Genomic DNA, 22,199 nt, shown 5'->3' on the forward strand with positions numbered 1-22,199 from the left:
CCATCGCGTCTGGCCTCTGAAAAAACTTTTAAGGCTCTGCCTGGGCCTGGCCATGTTTGAACCGCCTCACTCATTTGTTCGTTGTTTAACATGGACGTTTTAAGTTTAAGCGTGCGCTTCCTATTTGAAATGCAGCAGGCTATGCGTGTTGTTTAATAGCTTACTTTTCAAACGAGCCTGTTCATTTAAAAACATAGCCAGAGGACGTATAATATAGGCTTACATATTAAGGCTTATTCTCAAATTCATATTGCATTAGGGGGCGGGATTATTAGCCAATTTCAATCGGACAATTTGACCGGAGAGATTTAATTTTGTCGGACATTTCATTTTTTTTCCGGCCAATGTCCGGTAATTACCGGACAACGGAAACCCTGACACACACACACACACTGAGAGACAGCGAGAGTTGCGTTGCTCACAGGTCTTGGGTGGGCAGGTGTTGAGCAGCTGATCCTGCTGGTCCAGCGAGGCGGTCTCCCAGGGCCGGCACGCTTTGGTGGTGGCGTTCCACACGCAGCGGACGCCCGGAAAGGCCAACAGGCACTCGTCCTGGCTGCCGAACGCGGCGCAGCTCACCGGGGAGAACTGCAGAACGTCGCTCAGCAGGAGACTGTTAAAGCCTCCAAACACATACATCATACTGAGGAGAGAGAGAGAGAGAGAGAGAAAGAAAGAAAGAGGGAGAGAGAGAGAGAGAGAGAGAGAGAAAGAGAGATAGAGAGAGCGAAAAAGAGAGAGTGGGAGAGAGAGAGAGAGGAGAGAAAGAAAGAAATAAATAAAGAAAGAAAGAAAGAAAGAAAGAAAGAAAGAGAGGGAGAGAAAGAGATAGAGAGAGAAAGTGGGGATGGGGGAGTGGTAGAGGGAGAAAATATGTTAAACAGTGAAACAGTGTTTAAATGCTTAATAAACAGTGTTTAAATGCTTAAATGTTAGTCCTAAAAATATTTTGCTTTCGCGATGGAAGTGTGCCTTTTGTACAAATAAATCTTAATAAGTTATGTGCATTTATTTGAATTTGTAAAAGTGACATGAAATGGAGATAAATGGAAGAGAGAGAGAGAGAGAGAGAGAGAGAGAGAGAGAGAGAGAGAGAGAGAGAGAGAGAGAGAGAGAGAGAGAGAGAAAAAAAAAGGGTGAAAGGTGGTCGAGGACTTGAGGGACACCCGGCCGTCCCACACAATACTTACAAATAAAAATACATATTCAGGTCTGAATTCAGGAATAGATTCAGAGACTTATGGGCTACTGTACATCACAGCTGAGACACTTCTCAGTCACTCTCAAGCAGAAACACCACAAAGTGGGTGCAATCAAAAGCAACCTTGTGCCTAAAAATGCTCTTTATTTCTAATCAGTTTCCGATAGTAATTCCGTTGCATTTGAGGCTGACAAATGAGATTCATGAGTTTGGCTTTTTCATAATCTACAAATGAGGTTGATTACCAACTATCAGCGTGATGGAATTATTCTACATCGCCAGCCAATTAGAAAGAGACAAGAAAAATTCATCATTTTTTAATCATGCTGTTGCCTTTGATGTTTCCTATGAAAAATGGAATCCATTTCAGTCACATGAGCAATCGTTTCGATCGTTTCAATCGTTTCACACTCACAAAACTGCAAAGCAAATTGCACCACCGTTCTGATCAAACCAACATCAGGCTGGAAAGCATGACCTACGATGCTCCTCAGGACAGCCTTATATGGGCGCTGATGTGGCCCTGACCTGGGGGGGGGGGGGCGGAACTCAGTTCCGTCACCTCTTATAAATGAATAATAAATATATTCTTTCATACCAACGATATTTTTTATATATTTTTAGGGTTCCCACACCTGCCAAATCCCACTTTAACCACTGGTTCTAACCCAAAGTGTCCTGATACTAGATTCAGTTCAGTCCCCTTTGGTGTATTTACATTCTAAAATTGGGGATTTCCTGAGGCTCTCTCCGCCCCCCCCCCCCATAACAGAGATGCGCCACTTCTTCTCCATCAAAGGATGGGGCCCATTGGCTATGCCGCCACTTGTAGTGAGTGGTCTGTAGGGATGTGGACGTCGCACGTGTGTTTGTGAGAGGAGGAACAGGGGGAAGCTGGCGAGGTCGGGGGTTACCTGTTGCTGAAGACAGCGGAGTGCCCGAAACGGTTAACATCGTGATGCACATCTGGCCTGGGTAAGATGGACCACTCATCGCACGCTAGAAAGAGAGAGAGAGAGAGAGAGAGAGAGAGAGAGAGAGACAGAGACAGAGAGAGGGAGAGACAGAGACAAAGACGGAGACAAAGACAGAGAGAGGGAGAGACAGAGAGAGAGAGAGAGAGAGAGAGAGAGAGAGAGAGAGAGAGAGAGAGAAGGGGGAGTGGTGAGGAATAGAATAAAAAGAGAATGGTTAGAATATTTTGAAACTCACATCAGCATCTACAAACACACTGATCTTCCTTAGTGCTTAATGACTTTGCGCAAAACGTTTGCCATGCCAATAAGGCCTGCTGAGCTAAAAACGACCGAGGGAAAAATAGAGAGAGACATGTTTGCTCAACTACTGTGACCAGCTCCCTGGATTGTGCAGACGACACAGCGTCTGGAACTTCAGCACAGTCCCCTGCTGCCCTCTGCTGGTTGCTTATGAAACTGCAGCTGATGCACTACCATAAGCCCACAGTGTGAATGACTACACTGAACAGAGCTGCTCCAAATGGCTCCTGCGATGGCCCGACAGCTCATTAAAATCAGTTGTACTTATTAGGGCCGGATAATTAGTGATAAGCTTCAGGGGCTGCAGGAATCTAATTATGGCGCTCTCGCAGAAGGACGAGGGGAAGAGGAAGTTTTTTAAAGAAACTGAGAGAGAGAGAGAGAGAGAGAGAGAGAGAGAGAGAGAGAGAGGAGAGAGAGAGAGAGAGAGAGAGAGAGAGGTAAAGAGAGGGCCTGGCGCATACTGATGACTGAATTAGCACCGTGTCATCCGCACTCGACGGCTGTCATCTCTGACTCATTACTGATAAAAGGAAACTTAAATGTCTCTTAATTCGATAAAGACAGAACTTCTTAAAGGGTGGTTCTCCTCGTTAAAGCTATCGTTAGAGCCTGATTCAGTTCGGAAATTAATTACATTTCTGCTGCCTATTAACGTTTTCATGCATCATTTCCTGTCTAGTTTGCGCTGAAAGTTGTTCAGTCCCTGCAAGCAGATGTTGAATAACAGCACAGACAAACTCAAGTGGCACATTTCAAACGACCCTCCAACTGAAGGGGCAGCGATTCTGTGCTGATAAATACGCCTCAAGCCCAGACTCTTACATATGAAAGGAGTCCGTAGAGATGAGAGGTCAGCCTTTCTGAGAGGTCACAATATGTGGTTCTTCCTAAACGAGGCCGAGAGATGGTCAGGCAATCTATAATGGCTCAGATCATGAAAGCCATCATTGTCAAGAGGAAAACGTCAGAGCACAATAAAAACCCAGACATCTGAGAGAGAGAGCATTTGAGGGGGTTAGGAAAGAACAGACTACTCATCTTAGCTCCAGGCTTTAAAATGTGGAGTATAGAGCGAGTACTTCCTCCCGTGAGCGATTGTGACGGAAGAATTTCTGGCACTTCAAAAACCACGAGGACTCCCGGATATTGCTCTCTTTTCTGAGGGAGACTTAAAGTGCCTGATCACTACCTAATCCTCTGCAGAGTGCAGGCAGACAGACAGCACTCTCTGACACCAGCTATGGGAGGGGAGGGAAAAATCAATATCCCAACGCCACATATTCATTCCTTTAGGGGCCTCCTTCTTCCCCAGCCATTAGGCCAACTGTCTGTGCTAACATCGTAAGTGAACAGTGTCTTGTCGGATTCTGCTTTTTATCCAACATCATTTCACTTCAGACAGATTTCACCCCAAGCCAGAGCTCCCAACCTGGGATCAAACCTGCCAAAGCCTCTCTCCTGTACTCTTTTGCTCTTGAAACTGTGTGTGTGTGTGTGTGTGTGTGTGTGTGTGTGTGTGTGTGTGTGTGTGTGTGTGTGTGAGAGAGAGAGAGTATATCAGTGTGTGTGTGTGTGTGTGTGTATGTGCGTGTGTGTGTGTGAGAGAGAGAGAAAGAAAGAGAGAGAGAGAGAGAGAGAGAGAGAGAGAATGTATATTAGTGTAAGAGAGAGAGAGTGTGTGTGCGTGTGTGTATGTGTGAGAGTGTGTGTGTGTGAGAGAGAGAGAGTATATCAGTGTGTGTGTGTGTGTGTGTGTGTGTGTGTGTGTGTGTGTGTGTGTGTGTGTGTGTGTGTGTGTGGTGTGTGTGTGTGTGGTGTGTGTGTGGTGTGTGTGTGTGCAAGTTCATTGCGTCCTGATAATGAGTGACCCAGAGTGAGCCCGCGCTCTTCCGTGACCTTAAGAGTTTTTCCACCACGGGGACACCAGTTGCCATGGTTGCACTCTGTTATTCCCCTGTGTTGCTAAAACAGGACAGGGAAGTAGCCAAAAAAAACTAAATACATAACCAAAGTGCAGCGTAGCACTCAAGAATCTTTGGTAATAACCAGCGCTTTACAAGTAGTCATGGTGTCTGGTGTGTGGAATAAATATATGGCAGTTGTTACACACTTAATAAAATGTTGACCTGCTTACGTATCTGGGACAGTTCACACAATTAGGTTTTCTGATAAAAACTTGACTTGTGCTATGTAATTGAATCAAATAAAAGTTTTTAAAATGTGTCTCCAGAACGAGTCAATTCTATAATCACATGTTACAAGAGTTCAACTTACATTTACATTTATTCACTTAGCAGACGTTTTTATCCAAAGCGGCTGATATATGTCAGTTATATTACAAGGGCTACTGCATGCTATCCCAACTCCTTAGTCACTACGCTACCACCGCCCGGTTGGATGCAGTGCGTGGTGCATGGCAGTCTAGTTCTGATCATTACCCATACAACCCTACACCCACTCAAATATACGGGTCCTTGTCTTCCATAATTCAAAACTATTCTAACTGAAATCGTTGTTTTTGTAATCAGCCATAACGAACCATTTAGATAAACGACACAAGGCTTTCCACAGCAGATATGAGATACAAAGCATCCTACTCATCTCACACAAACAGCCCATCTCTCAGCCGCTGTGAGCCTTTATCTCCCACACCCATCTCCTTATCTGCCTCATGTGACGAGGCGCAGAGTTAGGACTTCCTGCCAGAGTTGCTTTTTATATCTGTTTTTGAGGTTGAAATCAGGACGGAAATTGCAGGCATACCAGTAATTTGTGCATCAAATAACACTGGTGTGAGGAGAGGAGAGGAGAGAGCTGGACTCTGGATGTTTTATCTGATCTCCAGGTCAGAGATTACTGTGACGGCAGGAATCCTGCTCAGCGTAAAATAATTTTACCGCTTATCTAATATCAGGGTGCTTTCACCAGTGGGTTCTCAGTATAACGGCTGATCTCAATGACTAAATGTGTGTGTGTGTGTGTCTCTCTCGATGCAAATGGTCTCTACAGTGTCTTATCAAAGTAGCACTCCAAGGAACCCTGTAATGAATACTGCCCTGATCTGTCCCAAATTAAACTACCGTTAACATTACCCACAAAACCCTTGGGTGAGGACCTTCATATGTCCAGAACCAGGAGGCTATGTTACCATCCCATTGCATTATTCTGCTCTGGAAGGTGGGTTGTGTGTGTCTGTGTATAGCAGTGGGTCTGTGTGTGTGTGTGTGTGTGTGTGTGTGTGTGTGTGTGTGTGTGTGTGTGTGTGTGTGTGTGTGTGTGTGTGTGCACATGTGTGCAACTCACCAAGGTCGTAGGCCATGAAGTCGGAGGAGAAGCACTTGGCGCCGTGGCTCATGCTGGTGTCGTTGTGCGTGTTCCCGCCAAACAGCAGCATGGTGCCGCTGGCTATGACTGCTGTGTGCAGGTACCGGAAAGATCCGCCGTCCTTCAGAATGCTCCTGTGGGCCACCAGACCAAGGTCATCAACATGAGACAGCCTCCCTGTCCGTTACTAGCATACGGACAGGATCAGATTCTTGTAAACCAAGGACGCAACGAAACACTCAACTCACGATTCGGTGCAATTCACGATTTAAAGCTCACAATATGATTTTCTCATGATTTTTTGAATAAGCTGCAGACAAATTATAAACTAAGAGGCACACAAGGTACAAACTCGTTTTTACCCAAGTGTCCCAGTTAATGCATATTCTGTCTTTTCCAGTGTCCTGTTTTTTTTTCTTTTTAATTAGAATAATCTTTTGACAAATCTGACTCCAATTTTAATGCAATTTTACTGACTGACACATTTTCAAAAGCAGATTACACCCTATTTTCTTTAAAAATGGCACCATGATTCTTTTTTATCTCAACCAGTTGTGATGTTCACACATGCTCTTGACACAAACAAAAGAGCTAGCATCCATGTTTTAAACAAACTGAAATATTGTGGACTTGACAGATCAGACATCAGTTTCCTAATTCCCTCACATCTTCCAAAACAACACAAAATAAAAGGCAATAACTATAAATATGTAATAACAACAATAATAGCTAGATTACAATATTTGCCTTGGGTTACTAATCCCCATCCTGTGACACACACACACACACACACGCACGCACACACATACACACGCGCACACACACGCGCGCGCACGCACGCGCACACACACACACATACCACATGTTCTTGTCGACATCGTAGCGGTACAGGTCCCCAGCCAGGCCGTATTTGTTGGCGCTGAAGGCCTTGTAGCCGCCATGGATGAAGATGGCGCGTGTGTGCGGGTCGTAGGCACTGCTGTGGCCGTAGCCACCCTGCACCAGCGCACCCCGAGGGTCCAGCACTGTCCACTCGTTCTTCACTGGAGGGTGGGGGAGACACGGATCATTCGTTAAAATACTGTTTAAAAGGGTCAGTTTGTCATATGTACAACCCTACATCTCATATGTCTTACCCTAGACTAAGTACGAGAATATGGCACATTCTATTTTACTTTCTCAATACTGAAGTGTTTCTTATGCAATAAATTAAGTATATTCATTTGAATTGACAGTGAGAAAAACATAAAGAGAAAAAAGAGATAAATAGAAAGGGAGAGCAATACGAAAATGTAAGAAGCATAGAAAAGGAAGCATAGCATGGAGAAAGTCAGAAAACCAAATGATGATCTAAATCAGGGGTTTTCAACTGATTGTGAACCAGGGACCACCGTTCTGAATAATTACGCAACCCCAGGACCACCACTGAATAAAAATACTGATTCCCACATTGCAGCTACATTACTGAATCCATGGTCAGGGACCACCAGCAGTGTCCTCGCGGACCACAAGTGGGCCGCGGACCACTGGTTGAAAACCCCTGCTCTAGAGCAGTGTTCCCCTGCTAAGCCCGAACAAAAGGGAGTGGGTCAATATCAGGGTATTCGTTTATTTATTTATTCATTTCAAGTATTCAGGCAATGCAGTTTCTGTCAATGATTTTCAGCTGTACAGCATGTTGTTGTCATGTCGGCTGTTAGTTGCATGCAAGTGTAACATTCATTGGGAAATATAGAAATCAAGAAAAAGGGACAGAACGTTATGCAGATTAAGTTTGGTCGAGAAGCAATTTCAGGTCAATTGTTAATGAATTAATATGATTTTATCTAGCTCTATCACTGATCTGAATTGTACTTTTAAAAAACAAACACCAGAGGGTGCTATAGAACTCAAAAGGAAAAAGATGCGTCTGTGTGGGTTTGTATATACAATCATGTATACATGTCTGATGCGTGTGTTAAGAGTTTAAGCATGTGCGCGTGTGTGCGAGAGATTACTTACTGATGTTGTACTGCTGGACCTTGCTGATGTAGCCGTAGAGGGGGCAGTGGCCGAAGACGACCAGCATAACCGGTTCTGACCCGTCCGGTTTCATCTGGACTGCGTGCGCCGAGTGGCCCACCACCGCATATGGTTCCTTAACCCGCGCCGGCACCAGAACCCAGGACTGGTTCCGGATATGGAATACCCACAGCTCAGCCGAGACGTTCCCAGTGAAATCAATCTTGCCTCCAAACATGTAAAGCTTATCCTAAACAAACATTCAGTAGATGTTACCAAATGATGCATCATCATCTCTCAAACACTACCAATCTAATTTGGTGTGTGTGAGTTTCCGCTAGAAAAAAATGGTGAGGTTTCGTTTTCCGGACATTTTGATGATATGCCGGTCAAATATCCTATTATCGCTACTTAATTAGTCAAGTTGAGGAAAACTGGAGACAGGCTATGTAGCTTAAAGAATCACATAATCAGGCTGAATAGAATGCAACATGTTCATTAGCCTAACTTACGTAAACATGCTTAACAAGATCTAGCCAGTATATGTTTTCATGGACAGCAAGAGTCCGCTTCATTCATTGTTTTAAAAAGGCTACGTTGTTTGTTGCTGCTACCCACGTTACCCACCCACGCACACAAAAGAATGAGCGCTCACACCACTACCCCCTAAGGCTATGCCTCTTTATTTGAAAACAATAAATTAAGAAATGTTTCCTATTCTGGGAAATGTTTAGTTTCTTTTTCTTTTGGTCCGCGATTCAATGATACCGTTTAATTGTGCCGGAAATTATCCTCGGACCAGCAATCTCCTCGTCGAGGAGGCCCTAACCCTGCAGATCATAGACAGAGAAAGCATAGGCCTACTGTATACTTTGGGTACAGAACACAGTTGCATGTCCAGTGTACACGGAGAATGCAATATTGCTTGGAGCGGCCGCAACCCCGCAACTCGACTTCTAACGTCATGATTCCGACAGATACGCCCGACACTTCTGCTTTTTATCTGGTGGAGTTGACCGGACATCTGAGGCTTCAGACGTTACCAATTTATCATCATCCATCGCGTCTGGCCTCTGAAAAAACTTTTAAGGCTAGTCTGCCTGGGCCTGGCCATGTTTGAACCGCCTCACTGATTTGTTCGTTGTTTAACATGGACGTTTTAAGCGTGCGCTTCCTATTTGAAATGCAGCATAGGCTATGCGTGTTGTTTAATAGCTTTCAAACGGTACATTTAAAAACATAGACAGAGGACGTATTGCTTTAATATAGGCTTACATTTTAAGCCTTATTCTCAAATTCAGATTGCGTTAGGGGGACGGGATTATTAGCCAATTTCAATCGGACAATTTGACCGGAGAAATTTAATTTTGTTGGACATTTCCTTTTTTTTCCGGCCAATGTCCGGTAATTACCGGACAACGGAAACCCTGGTGTGTGTGCGTACCTTGTGTATGGCCAGAGAGTGGCCATAGCGAGGGGTCACAGAGTTCACAGATGGGTTCAGGCTCATCCAGCTCTGAGATGACAGATTGAACCTGAGGCAGAGAGAGAGAGACATGAGACATGAGAGTGCGACTGACATGAGATCTTTCCATCTTTGACAACACACGGGTGTTCATGAGTTTTTCTACAAATTGTCATCATCTCTTGGCTGGTACTGCAAAGCATTGAGCTCAAAGGGTCAACAACCAGGAAAGAGTGGGAATACATGTACTCTTATGTGTCAAATATCTCCGATCGCTTTTGATAGAAGCATCTGGGAATCTGAATGAACAGTATAGTTTTATCATCCTATTGTGTGTGTGTGCGTGCGTGTGTGTGCGTGTGTGGGTGGGTGTGTGTGGGTGGGTGTGTGTGTGTGTGCGTGCGTGTGTGTGTGGGTGTGTGTGTGTGGGTGTGTGTGGGTGGGTGTGTTCCAATCCAACACTCTTCAGTGTGAAGCTGGGCTTACACTACAGGATTTTCAAATCTTTTACGATTGTAAAATCAGGTGGCATCACGCACATAAAGATAATCTCAACCGATAATCTTCTCTCGATCGGAAACACACACCCACTACAAGATTCGAAAACAAAGGGGCCTTCACACATGACAGGATTTTATTAAGATTACATCCCAGAGGGCTCAATTAATGAACATGAATGCACCACTTCTCTGGAAGAAGATGACAATGACAATGTATCCTACTCATAGCGCCTATTGCAAATAAAAAAACAGTTTAACAGTTTTTTAAGTTTGAGGGCAGCCGTGGCCCACTGGTTAGCACTCTGGACTTGTAACCGGAGGGTTGCCGGTTCGAGCCCCAACCAGTGGGCCGTGGCTGAAGTGCCCTTGAGCAAGGCACCTAACCCCTCACTGCTCCCCGAGCGCCGCCGTTGTAGCAGGCAGCTCACTGCGCCGGGATTAGTGTGTGCTTCACCTCACTGTGTGTTCACTGTGTGCTGTTTGTGTTTCACCAATTCACCGATTGGGTTAAATGCAGAGACCAAATTTCCCTCACGGGATCAAAAAAGTATATATACTTATACTTATATGGACCCTTTCAGGAGAGTTCCATTATCAGCATCATAGTTGGCCCCACAAGGCTTCCTTTTTAACATTCCATATGTTATCTTAATGCAGAGGAAGTAGATTGGGGCCCAAATAGAATGTTCAAGCATTGTTTTTGTCTACCTTGTTGAAAGGGTCCATTGCAAATAAAAAAACAGTTTACAGGTATGTGCAATGTTGTCAGGGAAATGGTTATGAACTGTCAACAATGGCTACAGACGCAGCGCGTGTTGTGCTAGCCATCTTCTGTTCAGAGGAACAAAGGGAATAAAGGGTACAGGAGGGGACCCATTTGTGGATTTTGTCATGAAGTGGACAAAATAAGTTGTATGTCCTTCAAACGGTCAGCCTATGTTAGTAATTAACCATTATATGAAGTGAGCAGTCTAGCTAGAAAGGTGATCGTTGGTAAGCTGTGACCAGCAAATCATTTACAGAAACTATTTAATGTTAGGCTAATTAACAAGTAATGTTCAGCTGCCCAATAAGTAATAGTGTAGCCCAACAAGCCACCAATTTTATTATGGCCAACTCGTCAAGGATTCACATTTAACGATATGTCATTCAGAACTCTCAACAGGCTCTGACCATCCATCACTGGCCTAATCCAGTTTGAAATCTGGAGCCTTGCAATATTCCATAAAACAGGGATTCCCAAACTGTGGTACGTGTACCACCGGTGGTACGCAGGCTTCTACTAGGGGTTACGTGAGATGAAAAGGGAAATGTCAGAAAGGTGTTCTGTTTTCTTTTTTTGTTTGAGCCCATGTTCTCTTTGTTCTTTGTGTTTCATAATGTTGTTCTCCACACTGTTTTTTTTTTTTTGTTTGAGCCTATGTTCTCTTTGTTCTTTGTGTTTCATAATGTTGTTCTCCACACTGTTTTTTTTTTTTTTTAGTGTGAGAGCTCATAGACCAGTTGCACATTTTGATTTTGTTGTTTGTTATCATGGGCTAATTATGATGCCTGGAAGGCGTCAATAGAATCTGTTATGTTTGTATGTGTCGGATGGTGGGGGTACGCGAGCCAAGTCAGGATATAGGTGGTGGTATACAGGGAAAAAAGTTTGGGAACCGCTGCCATAAAATAATCTTGAAAAGGTTTCACAAGCACAGAACCTGCATGATCATGACCAAAGATTCTAGAGTGCAGATGAATGTCCTATTGAAGTCCTATCTGTCTGAGGAAGTCCTATGTGTCAACAGTGTGTCCACTCTCTCTGTAGCTTGCTGCTGTGAGTACTCACGCCTTGACCATCTGGTAGTCGGTGTAGTTGAACGTGTGGCCCCCCACCACCCACATGAGGCCCTCATGCACCACGGCTTTATGGGAGGCCCGGGCCAGGCCCTGGCCATCAAACTCCGCTCTCGTCCAATAGGAAACATTTCCTGGGACGGGGATGGAACAGTCTGTCCCTGTACAGCACAGAATGAACATAGTCGGCATTAAAGTGTGTGTGTGTGTATGTGTGTGTGTGTGTGTGTGTGTGTGTGTGTGTGTACACCAACATTCAGAACACATGACCGGCTAGATTAAATTAATCATATGACACTGATTTCATGGATATCAGAGAAACATGAGTGTCTTAATCTGTCGTAAGGCGTCACTGCAAACACCAGACAAGTTGTACGACAAAGTGTGTGTGACCAACTGTCACAAGGCTGCTACTAAATAAACTTAGTGTCTAAACTTCCAAAACACTCATTCACTCACTCACAAATATGCGTGCACACACACACACACAATCACACACACACACAAACGGTTTCTTGTGTGCAGAGCCTTGAACAGATGGATAGGTCAAGCAGGAACAAATACATGAATCAACACATCTTCAAACAGAGGAGCAGAGATGGAGTAAGAGAGAAAGGGAGGGAACAGAGGAGCAGAGATGGAGTAAGAGAGAAAGGGAGGGAAGGAGAGAGGGAAGAAAAGAGAGAGAGAGAGAGGTATGATTGAGAGTGAATACAGGGAGGGTGTGAAAAGAGAGGGAGCGATAGAGAGACACAAGAGCAGAGGGAAAATGATGGGGGGAGGACAAAGAGGACATTGTGGGTTGGAAGGGTGGAAGAAAGTGGTAGAGGAAGAGGGAGTGTTGACAGAACGACTAGATAGTGTGAGTGTGCGTGCGTGCGTACAGTATGTATGTGTTTATTTGTGTTTGTGTGTGTTTGTGTGAGAGAGAGTGTGAATGTGTGTGTGTGTATGTATGTGTGTGTTTGTGTGTGTGTGTGCGTACTTGTGTTTGTTTGTGTGTGTGTTTGTGTGTATGTGAGTGTGTGTGAGAAAGAGAGTGAGCGTGTGTGTGTGTGTGTGTGTGAGAGAGTGTGTGTGAGAAAGAGTGTGAGTGTGTGCGTGTGTGTATGTGTGTGAGAGAGTGTGAGTGTGTGTGTGTGTGTGTGAGCCTGCGTGCGTGTTTGTGTATGTGTGTCTCCCTCCAGATGTCCATACCCACCTTGCCAGCTGGACTTGCAGACACAGGTGCCAGCGCGACAGGATCCTCTGTGGGGCTGGCCGCAGTCAGCCGGGCATGATGGGATATCGCACGCGTGGCCCTTCCAGCCCGCGTCACACTCACACAGCACACCCCCATCCTCACCCTCACGACACACACCCTGATCTGAGCAGTTATTGGGACACGTGTTTATCCTGCGTGACAGAGACAGACACAGGCATGTTTATATGCACTTATTACATGGCTCTTCACAAGGAAAGTAGAACGCTCTATTGACTTGAATGGGCATTCCCAAAGCTCTACGGTAAAATATTTTCATGTAATTACCGCGGCAAACATATAATTACCGCTGTCAATGGCAACGGAGTTTGTGCTTCTACTTCAGGTATTTCATATCACTACGCAAGAACTGGAACTTCATTCAAAAGTGAAAGCAGACGGTTAATCAGCTGTGTTCTAAAGAATGTTTGATTCAAGTTCAACGTGTGTTGTTGCGAACTCTGTTTCTCAGCAAATTCCACGATGAACAGTAACAAATAGGCTAGTCGGGGTCCGGTTCGCCCTGTCGGGACTTATTTTCCCAATAATGACCGGCGTTCTATACATTATCCCTTACATAAATAGCATATATATATATGTATACAATTTTTAAGTTCTTCTATTCCTGTAACTGAAATAAAGAGCATATATATGCAACTCTGGTTTCTTCTTGGCTTGGGGTTTTAACCTGTATTTGTACTGAGTTTTGTCGCGATTTTCATTACAGAATTGTGTCTGTTTTTAATGCAGTGCCACCTTCAGTCCAAAGATTTCTCTGGATTATCTTAAAGGTGCTCTAAGCGATGTTGGGTAAGGTCACTTCTGTTGATGTTCAAACAAAACAGAGAGCTAGCTCACCCCTCCCTCCTCCTCCCTCCTGTGCAACTGACTCTCCTGAACTTTTATCTCGTCGGTGATTGGCTGGAACAGTTTGTTTTGTTGCATGGTTCAGGCTGGACCAGGCTGTTTTTGTTGCCGTTTTTGGAGCCCGAACTGTCCACAGAGACTACGTTTTTTTTTTACAGTGTATTCAGGGGACAGGCAGCTAGTGGATGGTGAGGTGATGTTTGCTGTATGTGACAAAAAATGTTTTAGCTTATTTTAATGATATTATGTGAAATAGATGATGAATTCTTTGCAATTTTAAGTTGTGGAGCATTATTCTTAATTGTTGCATTATTTGCCCAATTATTTGCCCACACAGTTTTTCATTGCGTTGTTAATATCTCCCCAGCTTTCCTTCTTCTACACCCGATCACGTTGCCAATGAACCCACGATCACGTTGCCAATGAACCTAATTACAGTAATTTCCTGTGTATTAGCTGCATTGTGCACTGTATAAACTGCAGGACAGTGTTACATGCAAGTTAAAAAAACAAAACCATTATTAATGCCATATTAACTGCTCCCATGTATTAACCTCATAGCTGAAGACATTTTGCAAAATCAATGTATAAACCACGGCTAATAGTTGGGAAATGTTCCACCCTCTCTGATGACATTTGATGTTATGCCTGCTGCCCCCCCCCCCCCCCCCCAAAGAAAAAAAGTAAACAGGGGTATCGCTGCAGAATAGAAACAATCTCCTTGATGTCTGAGTTAAGTATGCATGTATGTGTGTGTGTGTGTGTAAGGCTTTCATTCTAGTTCTGTTAGCCCAAACTTTGATGTGTTTCGGTGTGTGTCTGTTTTTGTTACGGTGTGTATAAGTGCGTGTGTGTGTGTCTGTCTTTTACAACCTCCGGCCCGCCGATTTTCGTCACCATGGAGATTGTGCCAGCACAGAACGAAAGCCTCCGAATCAGTAGTCCCCTCAGTGTTGGCAGAGGTCAAAGAAGACACCCCTCTCTCTGACTCCCCGTCTCTTTCTCCTGCCTTTCATCTTCGCCTTCTCTTGTCCTCTTTTATTCTCACTGCATCCTCTTCTCTCGCTCTCTTCTGGTTCTTTCTCTAATCCCCTTTGCAGCTGCTCTGACAGCGGCTGTGTGTTCCCTTTCTGAGGCGAACACGCAGTCAAATCAAAGTCGCCCTCCTGATAACATTCAAATGACCTGATGGGCATGTTAACACTGGGCTGGTGCTAGAGAACTCTGTGTGAGTGTGTGTGTGTGTGTGTACCTGTAGGAGATGTTGAAGCCGGTCAGGTTGTACGCGGCATCACTGAAAAAGTGGAGGAGGGCGAATCCGGACTCGGCAACCACTTCAGGGACTGTCTCGTTACCATAGCGCTCCGGGACAATCAAGCCACTGGAACACACACACACATATAAATATATACACACACACACACACATATATATAAATATATACACACAAAAACACATCTTCACAGGTCTGCATAGAGTCAACAGGCAGCATACATATCAACATTCAGACCAAGAGCTAGGCATTTGGCATAATAATAACCCCCCCGCATTTAGACACAGCTCATTAGAGCCAACGCACTTTACACTGAAGCTCACGTATTACACAGACACGGGCCTCTGAATGGAGCTGCATATCTACTGGGCTGCTGGAGAGTTGCCTGGAGACAATCCTTCTGTGCCTGTGCATGTGTGTGTGTGTGTGTGTGTGAGAAAGAGAGAGAAGGGAGGTGCGTGGGGTGGAAAGCAAGTCTGTGTGTGGAGAGAGAGAGAGAGAGAGAGAGAGAGAGAGAGAGAGAGAGAGAGAGAGAGAGAGAGAGAGAGAGAGAGAGGGAGGGCAGGTTGTGGAAAGCAAGTCTGTGTGTGTGTGTGTGTGTGTGTGTGTGTGAGTGTGTGTGTGTGTGAGAGAGAGACATGATGTACTCCCAGTAGCCTTTCTGTGCTGTGTTGTCCTTCCATAATGAGAGTCCCAGTGCCGCACTGCCTTGCCTAAGAGCTGAGCCAGCTGGAAGGCACTGGAGTGGCCACTGACAACAACACACACACAGACCCCACTCCCCCTGTCCACACTGAGCAGATTGACTACTGACACACAATGCAACAGGTGCACTCTCTCTCTCACACACACACACAAACATGCGCACACACAAACATGCGCACACACACACACACACACGCGCACACACAAACATGCGCGCACACACACACACACACACACACACGTACACACACACACACAGCTTTTCACTGATTCTCATCTGGAAGTCAATGATTCTTTCAATGTTTGCATCATCATGTATTGAATGCTTACATGCTATCTATCTTATCAGTGGACAAATGAATGTTCAGGTTTAGCCAGGGCTGCTCAAGTGAAACAGACTTAAAAGGTTGTTTCAGGTGACGTGAAAGTCAGTCCCGATAAAGTACATAAGCCGAGAACAGATTTTTCTAGGGCTACATCTCTGAAGTGTATGTGGCAAAAAGACTCTTGCCCACAATGTGTCCTACTGCCCCTTGACCTGAGGTCTCTGTGTGTGTGTGTGTGTGTGTGTGTGTGTGTGTGTGTGTGTGTCCTGAGCTGATCAGGGATTAGCAGGGCAGGAGTGACGACTCCCAGCCTCAGACACAATCCTGCTTAAACCACTTAACTCACTGACCCCACACACACACACGTCTTGCGTTTCACCAATCACAACACTGTCTCACCACACCACAAACAATTATATCTAAGCGCTGCTGATACACTTGATTACAAAATGACTCATACCTCAAATCTCTCAGTCACAGTACATTAAACGGACAACCCAAACCTCTCCTACACACACACGCGTTTACGTGTGTTAACATCAGCATACATTCCTACAGTCAAAGAAACATACATGGCTACTATTCCTTTTCAATTCTACAGAACATGAGACGAAGTACCAACCACCAAGTGTAATTCATAAGAAACAGGGAAAACAAGCCCCCACAGCCAAACAAACACCCACACACACACACACACACACGGTACCTGAAGGCAGCCAGCAAAGGGGAATAAATGGAGTCTCCGTCATAGACATACAGGTGGTCCCAGCTGCATTCCGTTGCAAAGTGGTTGAACCGCAACCGCAGTATGCTGTTAGGCCTGCAGGGAGAGACACAGGAAAAACATGAGCTTCAGCAGGGACAGACACAGACACAGAAAAAAACATGAGCTTCAGCAGGGACAGACACAGACACAGAAAAAACATGAGCTTCAGCAGGGACAGACACAGACACAGACACAGGAAAAGCATGAGCTTCAGCAGGGACAGACACAGGAGCAGACACAGACACAGACACAGGAAAAACATGAGCTTCAGCAGGGACAGACACAGACACAGGAAAAACATGAGCTTCAGCAGGGACAGACACAGACACAGACACAGACACAGGAAAAGCATGAGCTTCAGCAGGGACAGACACAGACACAGGAAAAACATGAGCTTCAGCAGGGACAGACACAGACACAGGCACAGACACAGACACAGGCACAGGAAAAGCATGAGCTTCAGCAGGGACAGACACAGAAAAAGCACGAGCTTCAGCAGGGACAGACACAGACACAGGAAAAACATGAGCTTCAGCAGGGACAGACACAGGAGCAGACACAGACACAGACACAGGAAAAGCATGAGCTTCAGCAGGGACAGACACAGACACAGGAAAAACATGAGCTTCAGCAGGGACAGAGACAGATACAGGCACAGACACAGACACAGGCACAGGAAAAGCATGAGCTTCAGCAGGGACATACACAGAAAAAGCACAAGCTTCAGCAGGGCATCTGTGTAATAGTGGGCATGTGTTGTACAGAAATAAAGTCATATTTTGTTTACCCATCAAAGCCTATCAAAGATATAAATAGAGAAGGCCTATCCCACTTTGGAAGGAAGCTTTTCTTTGCCCACTCAGCGAAATTAACCCAACACAACAAAAATCACAACACACTGAATGTCCCAAATGGCAAATTGCAAAATGTTGCTCAAATGGAATTTTTTTTGCTCATTAAGACAAGACATGGAAGTTGGTAGTGCACACTGCATGGACGAAGTTGTGATGACAGTGCAACATACTCAGAGCAAAGGTTAACAACACCATCGCAAGACCAAATGGGTGGTCCACATCTTTCTGTAGGCGTAACAACAACGCTAACTCTTAACTCTATGCTTACACACGGACACTAAATGTCATTACAGAAGAATATGGCTCCAACAGGGTGCTCTGACATCAGCTTAATGAGTTTATGAGTCCAGTGCTGTGCGACAGGGGAGGTATATGACCACACTCACCTAGTACCTCCACAGTGGCCTTGTGTGTCTCTTATGTAAGGGCAATTCACCGAGGCCATGGGAAGACTGGCATTTCCGTTACCTTGGTGGCATAGCTATGGAGATCTGACCAGCCAGCTAAGTATCATTGTAAATGCGCTATTTCCTGCACCTACAAATTATAATTCAAAACAGAGGTGCATACTTATGTGTACTGTACGTGCTCTTGGCCCAAAACTAGTCTGGATTTTTGTTTTCCCAAAAACACTGTGGCACTAGACCCCAAACCAAGGAGTCAGCGAGACGAGAGTTTTGCTGTTGTTGTAAGGCAGGCCACGGCACATCCAAGGTCTCGGGGAAACATCGTGCGGTTTAGTAAGGCCACCCATGCGCAGCCGTTTTACATAAACAGCAGTCCAGAAGCACCACACAGATCAGACACATGAATAAATGATGATGATGATGATGCCTCCAGTTTCTCTGCTGTCTGTCAACAATGCGAGTTTCGCTTGACTGGTCCGCAGCATTCTAACGGGGCAGAACCTGATCGTGTCTGGTCAGTCATATAGACGACAATTGTTGATTTAGTTTCATTTCACTCTAATCAAATCAGAGGTGCTTGGTCGGACTTGCTTGTTGGACTTGCTGAATGAACATGAAATGTGGCCAAAGCTTCATTTGAGTTTATCTAATTGTGTAACTGGTGTGTGTGTGTGTGTGTGTGTGTGTGTGTGTGTGTGTGTGTGTGTGTGTGTGTGTGTATGCGTGTACTTACTGTCCCTCTATGAGCCAGGTGCATTTAGTCTTGTATTTGTAGTTTCCTGGTCCATCGGAGAGAAAGCCAGAGGGCCCCGACAACCTGCAAAGAGCAAAACAAGATAAGAATAGATAACAAGATAACACACATACAACACATAACACACAAACAGACATGCAAGCCCATGCACTTGCGCACGCGCACACACACAGTTTATGATTTTGTGGCCAGTTCAAGGTTGCTCAAGCCCTACAACAAAGGAGTCCAGTAAACACCATTGTTCTTCAAGCAAGCTAGGACAGGCTCTGCCGAAACACACACACACACACACACACACACACACACACACACACACTCCTTCCCACATTAGTACACTCTCTCCGGACTGTCCTGCTGAGTGAGCTAAACTCAAGTGCTCACACAACCCAAATCTCCTGTAGGATCCAGCTTGCAAATCGTCCACATTATTTACTGACCGATTTACAAGAGGACGCACACCAACTACTCTGCAGAACTTGCTCAGATAAACAAATCGCCCCTAATAAAAGTCAGAACATTTTATTGAGTGAAAGCAACCAGGCTAGATGTCTCTGACAGACTGGTTATTGAGGTTTGTAGGTCAGAGACTATGGTAATGATGTGTACAGAGTGCACAGGGTGGATAAGGATGTTTAGGTCCTATTAGGACTCATTCTCTGCTCATTCCCTAAGGCAGGGGTTTTCAACCAGTAGTCCGTGGCCCAGTTGGGGTCCATGAGGACATTGCTGGTGGTCCCTGACCATGGATTCAGTAATGTAGCTGCAATGTGGGAATCAGCATTTTTATTCAGTGGTGGTCCTGGGGTTACGTAATTAGTCAGAATGGTGGTCCCTGGTTCACAATCAGTTGAAAACCCCTGCCCTAAGGAATCTGCTCACCTCCTAAAATCCAGAGTTTTACTAGGCACAGGTTGGTGAGAGGGTGGCTACAGAGGAAGCCAAACAGAGAGAGACATTGGCCCTAATTTATCAACCGAGCGTAGAAACCAGCGCAGAAACCATCTTAGGACGGGCCTCGCGTGTGATTCATGACATTTTCGTATCACTCCAATTCCAGCATAAGAACAAACGCATGCTGATACATGTGGCAGCTGGAAACAAGCGTCATTTAAATATCATGCCCCTATACATGCTCGTTTTAAAGGTCTCGCCCCTCCAATTTACGACATGCGAGGTCCATTATACGTCCAACAGAGAAACATTTGTGACCTTGAGATAGCCACAGGGACGTTGCAAGTCCAGCTGTGAACCTTGTTAATTTGGACAGCTAGAAAAAAAGTGTCATCAAGAAAGCCAGACAACTATAGGGATTGAAGCAGAGACTTTCTAATGAGGAGACACAGCACTCAAAGAATCTCCCATAGAAATGTATGGGGTTAGTATTTCCCATAGAAATGTATGGGGTTAGAATCTCCCATAGAAATGTAGGGGGTTAGTATCTCCCATAGAAATGTATGGTGTTAGTATCTCCCATAGAAATGTATGGGGTTAGTATTTCCCATAGAAATGTATGGGGTTAGAATCTCCCATAGAAATGTAGGGGGTTAGTATCTCCCATAGGAATGTATGGGGTTAGAATCTCCCATAGAAATGTATGGGGTTAGTTTGTAACGCAAACATGGCAGTAGTCTACACATATTCCTTCCCTTTCGCCGCCAAAAGTTTACATGTAAATACACTGTGCCAATCATGTGGTATGTTGTGAATACATTGTGCCAATCATGTGGTATGTTGTGAATACATCGTTCCAATCATGTGGTATGTTGTGAATACATTGTGCCAATCATGTGGTATGTTGTGAATACATCGTTCCAATCATGTGGTATGTTGTGAATACATTGTGCCAATCATGTGGTATGTTGTGAATACATCGTGCCAATCATGTGGTATGTTGTGAATACATCGTGCCAATCATGTGGTATGTTGTGAATACATCGTGCCATTCATGTGGTATGTTGTGAATACATCGTGCCAATCATGTGGTATGTTGTGAATACATCGTGCCAATCATGTGGTATGTTGTGAATACATCGTGCCATTCATGTGGTATGTTGTGAATACATCGTGCCATTCATGTGGTATGTTGTGAATACATCGTGCCATTCATGTGGTATGTTGTGAATACATCGTGCCAGTCATGTGGTATGTTGTGAATACATCGTGCCAATCATGTGTGGTTATCTCGCAGCTGGAGCGAGGTTGGTGTGTCTTTATTTGTGAAGCATTGCGCACGCGCAGTTAGACCCGAAATAGATGCCCGTTAGATAAGTGCCCAAAAAGCTTTGCAATATGGCCGCCAAGTGGGAGGGACTTGAAGCCCATAAAAGACTTTATTTTCACAGAAAGAATGCATCATACTACATACATTCATCACATAACCATACGACACTGCCATTTGTCCTTTGAATAAAAAAAGAATTTATTTTCCAAAGAGAAAGTAATCCTCTCCATATGGCTATCCTACGTCATCAAATGTGTCAACATAACAGGCTACATTACGGCAAGTAGGCTACAAATGTGCAGGAAAAGTCTTAGTTCTTAAGTCTCAGGATATTCCATGAATTCAACTCTTCAACTTCCCAATGCTCCACCGATTTACTACTGCACCGTGCTATGCCGCCTCAAAAACTTGCGTACATGAGTTGAGACTTGAGGTGAGATTTGAGCGTAGCCACCGCTCACGTTCAAATTGGTAAATGCCATGCTTTGCGTGGAAATGAGCGTATGTCTGTCCTACGCACGTTTCATAAATGAAGGCCAGTGTGTGTGTGTGTGTGTGTGTCTGTCTGTGTGTGTGTGTGTCTGTGTTTGTGTGTGTGAGAGGGACTGTGTGACTAGGTATCTAGTCGAGCTAGTAAGAAAGTGTGTGTGTGTGTGTGTGTGTGTGAGTGAGAGAGGGACTGTGTGACTACTGTAGGTATCTAGTCGAGCTAGTAAGAAAGTGTGTGTGTGTGTGTTTTATTACAGGTTGTGTGAGATGTGTGCTCATCCCACTGGTGTAACAGTCTCACAGCACATTGTTAGTGGGTACATCCACAACACTAATTACTGTATGTGCAGCCAGGCACATCATTAATACAGCCCCTGTCCGTAGAGATCTGCAACAAAAACAGACAAACACAAAGCACTGGAGACTTCAATCTCTCCGCTGTCTCCCAGTCTCGTCTATACACACACACAGAGAGAGAGAGAGAGAGAGAGAGAGAGAGAGAGAGACTCACTTAGCCTACTCTCTCAAATTCACACCATATCACACAGCTTATGGATGCAATATGCCTCATTAAAGCCCATTAGGCCATGGTGGTCTGCCGTTCTGTGCTCAGCACCAGGGCGGAGAGAACAGGATGCAAGCACTGAGGCGGGGAGAGAGAGAGAGAGAGAGAGAGAGAGAGAGAGA

The 22,199-nt window shown here is 44.9% G+C and overlaps 1 protein-coding gene across 1 annotated transcript in view; it reads right to left on the minus strand.

Moving 5' to 3' along the window:
* The window catches only part of atrn (attractin), a 78,821-nt gene that overhangs the window by 46,179 nt on the left and 10,443 nt on the right, over positions 1-22,199 (minus strand). The window contains exons 2-12 of the mRNA XM_042072389.1: positions 18,782-18,865; positions 16,728-16,841; positions 14,970-15,098; positions 12,812-13,005; positions 11,603-11,771; positions 9,251-9,341; positions 7,807-8,056; positions 6,665-6,848; positions 5,785-5,939; positions 2,116-2,200; positions 423-643 (exon numbers count right to left, since the gene is read on the minus strand). Of these exons, the coding sequence (XP_041928323.1) occupies positions 423-643; positions 2,116-2,200; positions 5,785-5,939; positions 6,665-6,848; positions 7,807-8,056; positions 9,251-9,341; positions 11,603-11,771; positions 12,812-13,005; positions 14,970-15,098; positions 16,728-16,841; positions 18,782-18,865 (1,676 nt within the window). The remainder of the gene's footprint in view (positions 1-422; positions 644-2,115; positions 2,201-5,784; positions 5,940-6,664; positions 6,849-7,806; positions 8,057-9,250; positions 9,342-11,602; positions 11,772-12,811; positions 13,006-14,969; positions 15,099-16,727; positions 16,842-18,781; positions 18,866-22,199) is intronic.

Source organism: Alosa sapidissima, chromosome 19, assembly GCF_018492685.1.
Source record: "Alosa sapidissima isolate fAloSap1 chromosome 19, fAloSap1.pri, whole genome shotgun sequence".
NCBI classification, from domain to species: Eukaryota; Metazoa; Chordata; class Actinopteri; order Clupeiformes; family Clupeidae; genus Alosa; species Alosa sapidissima.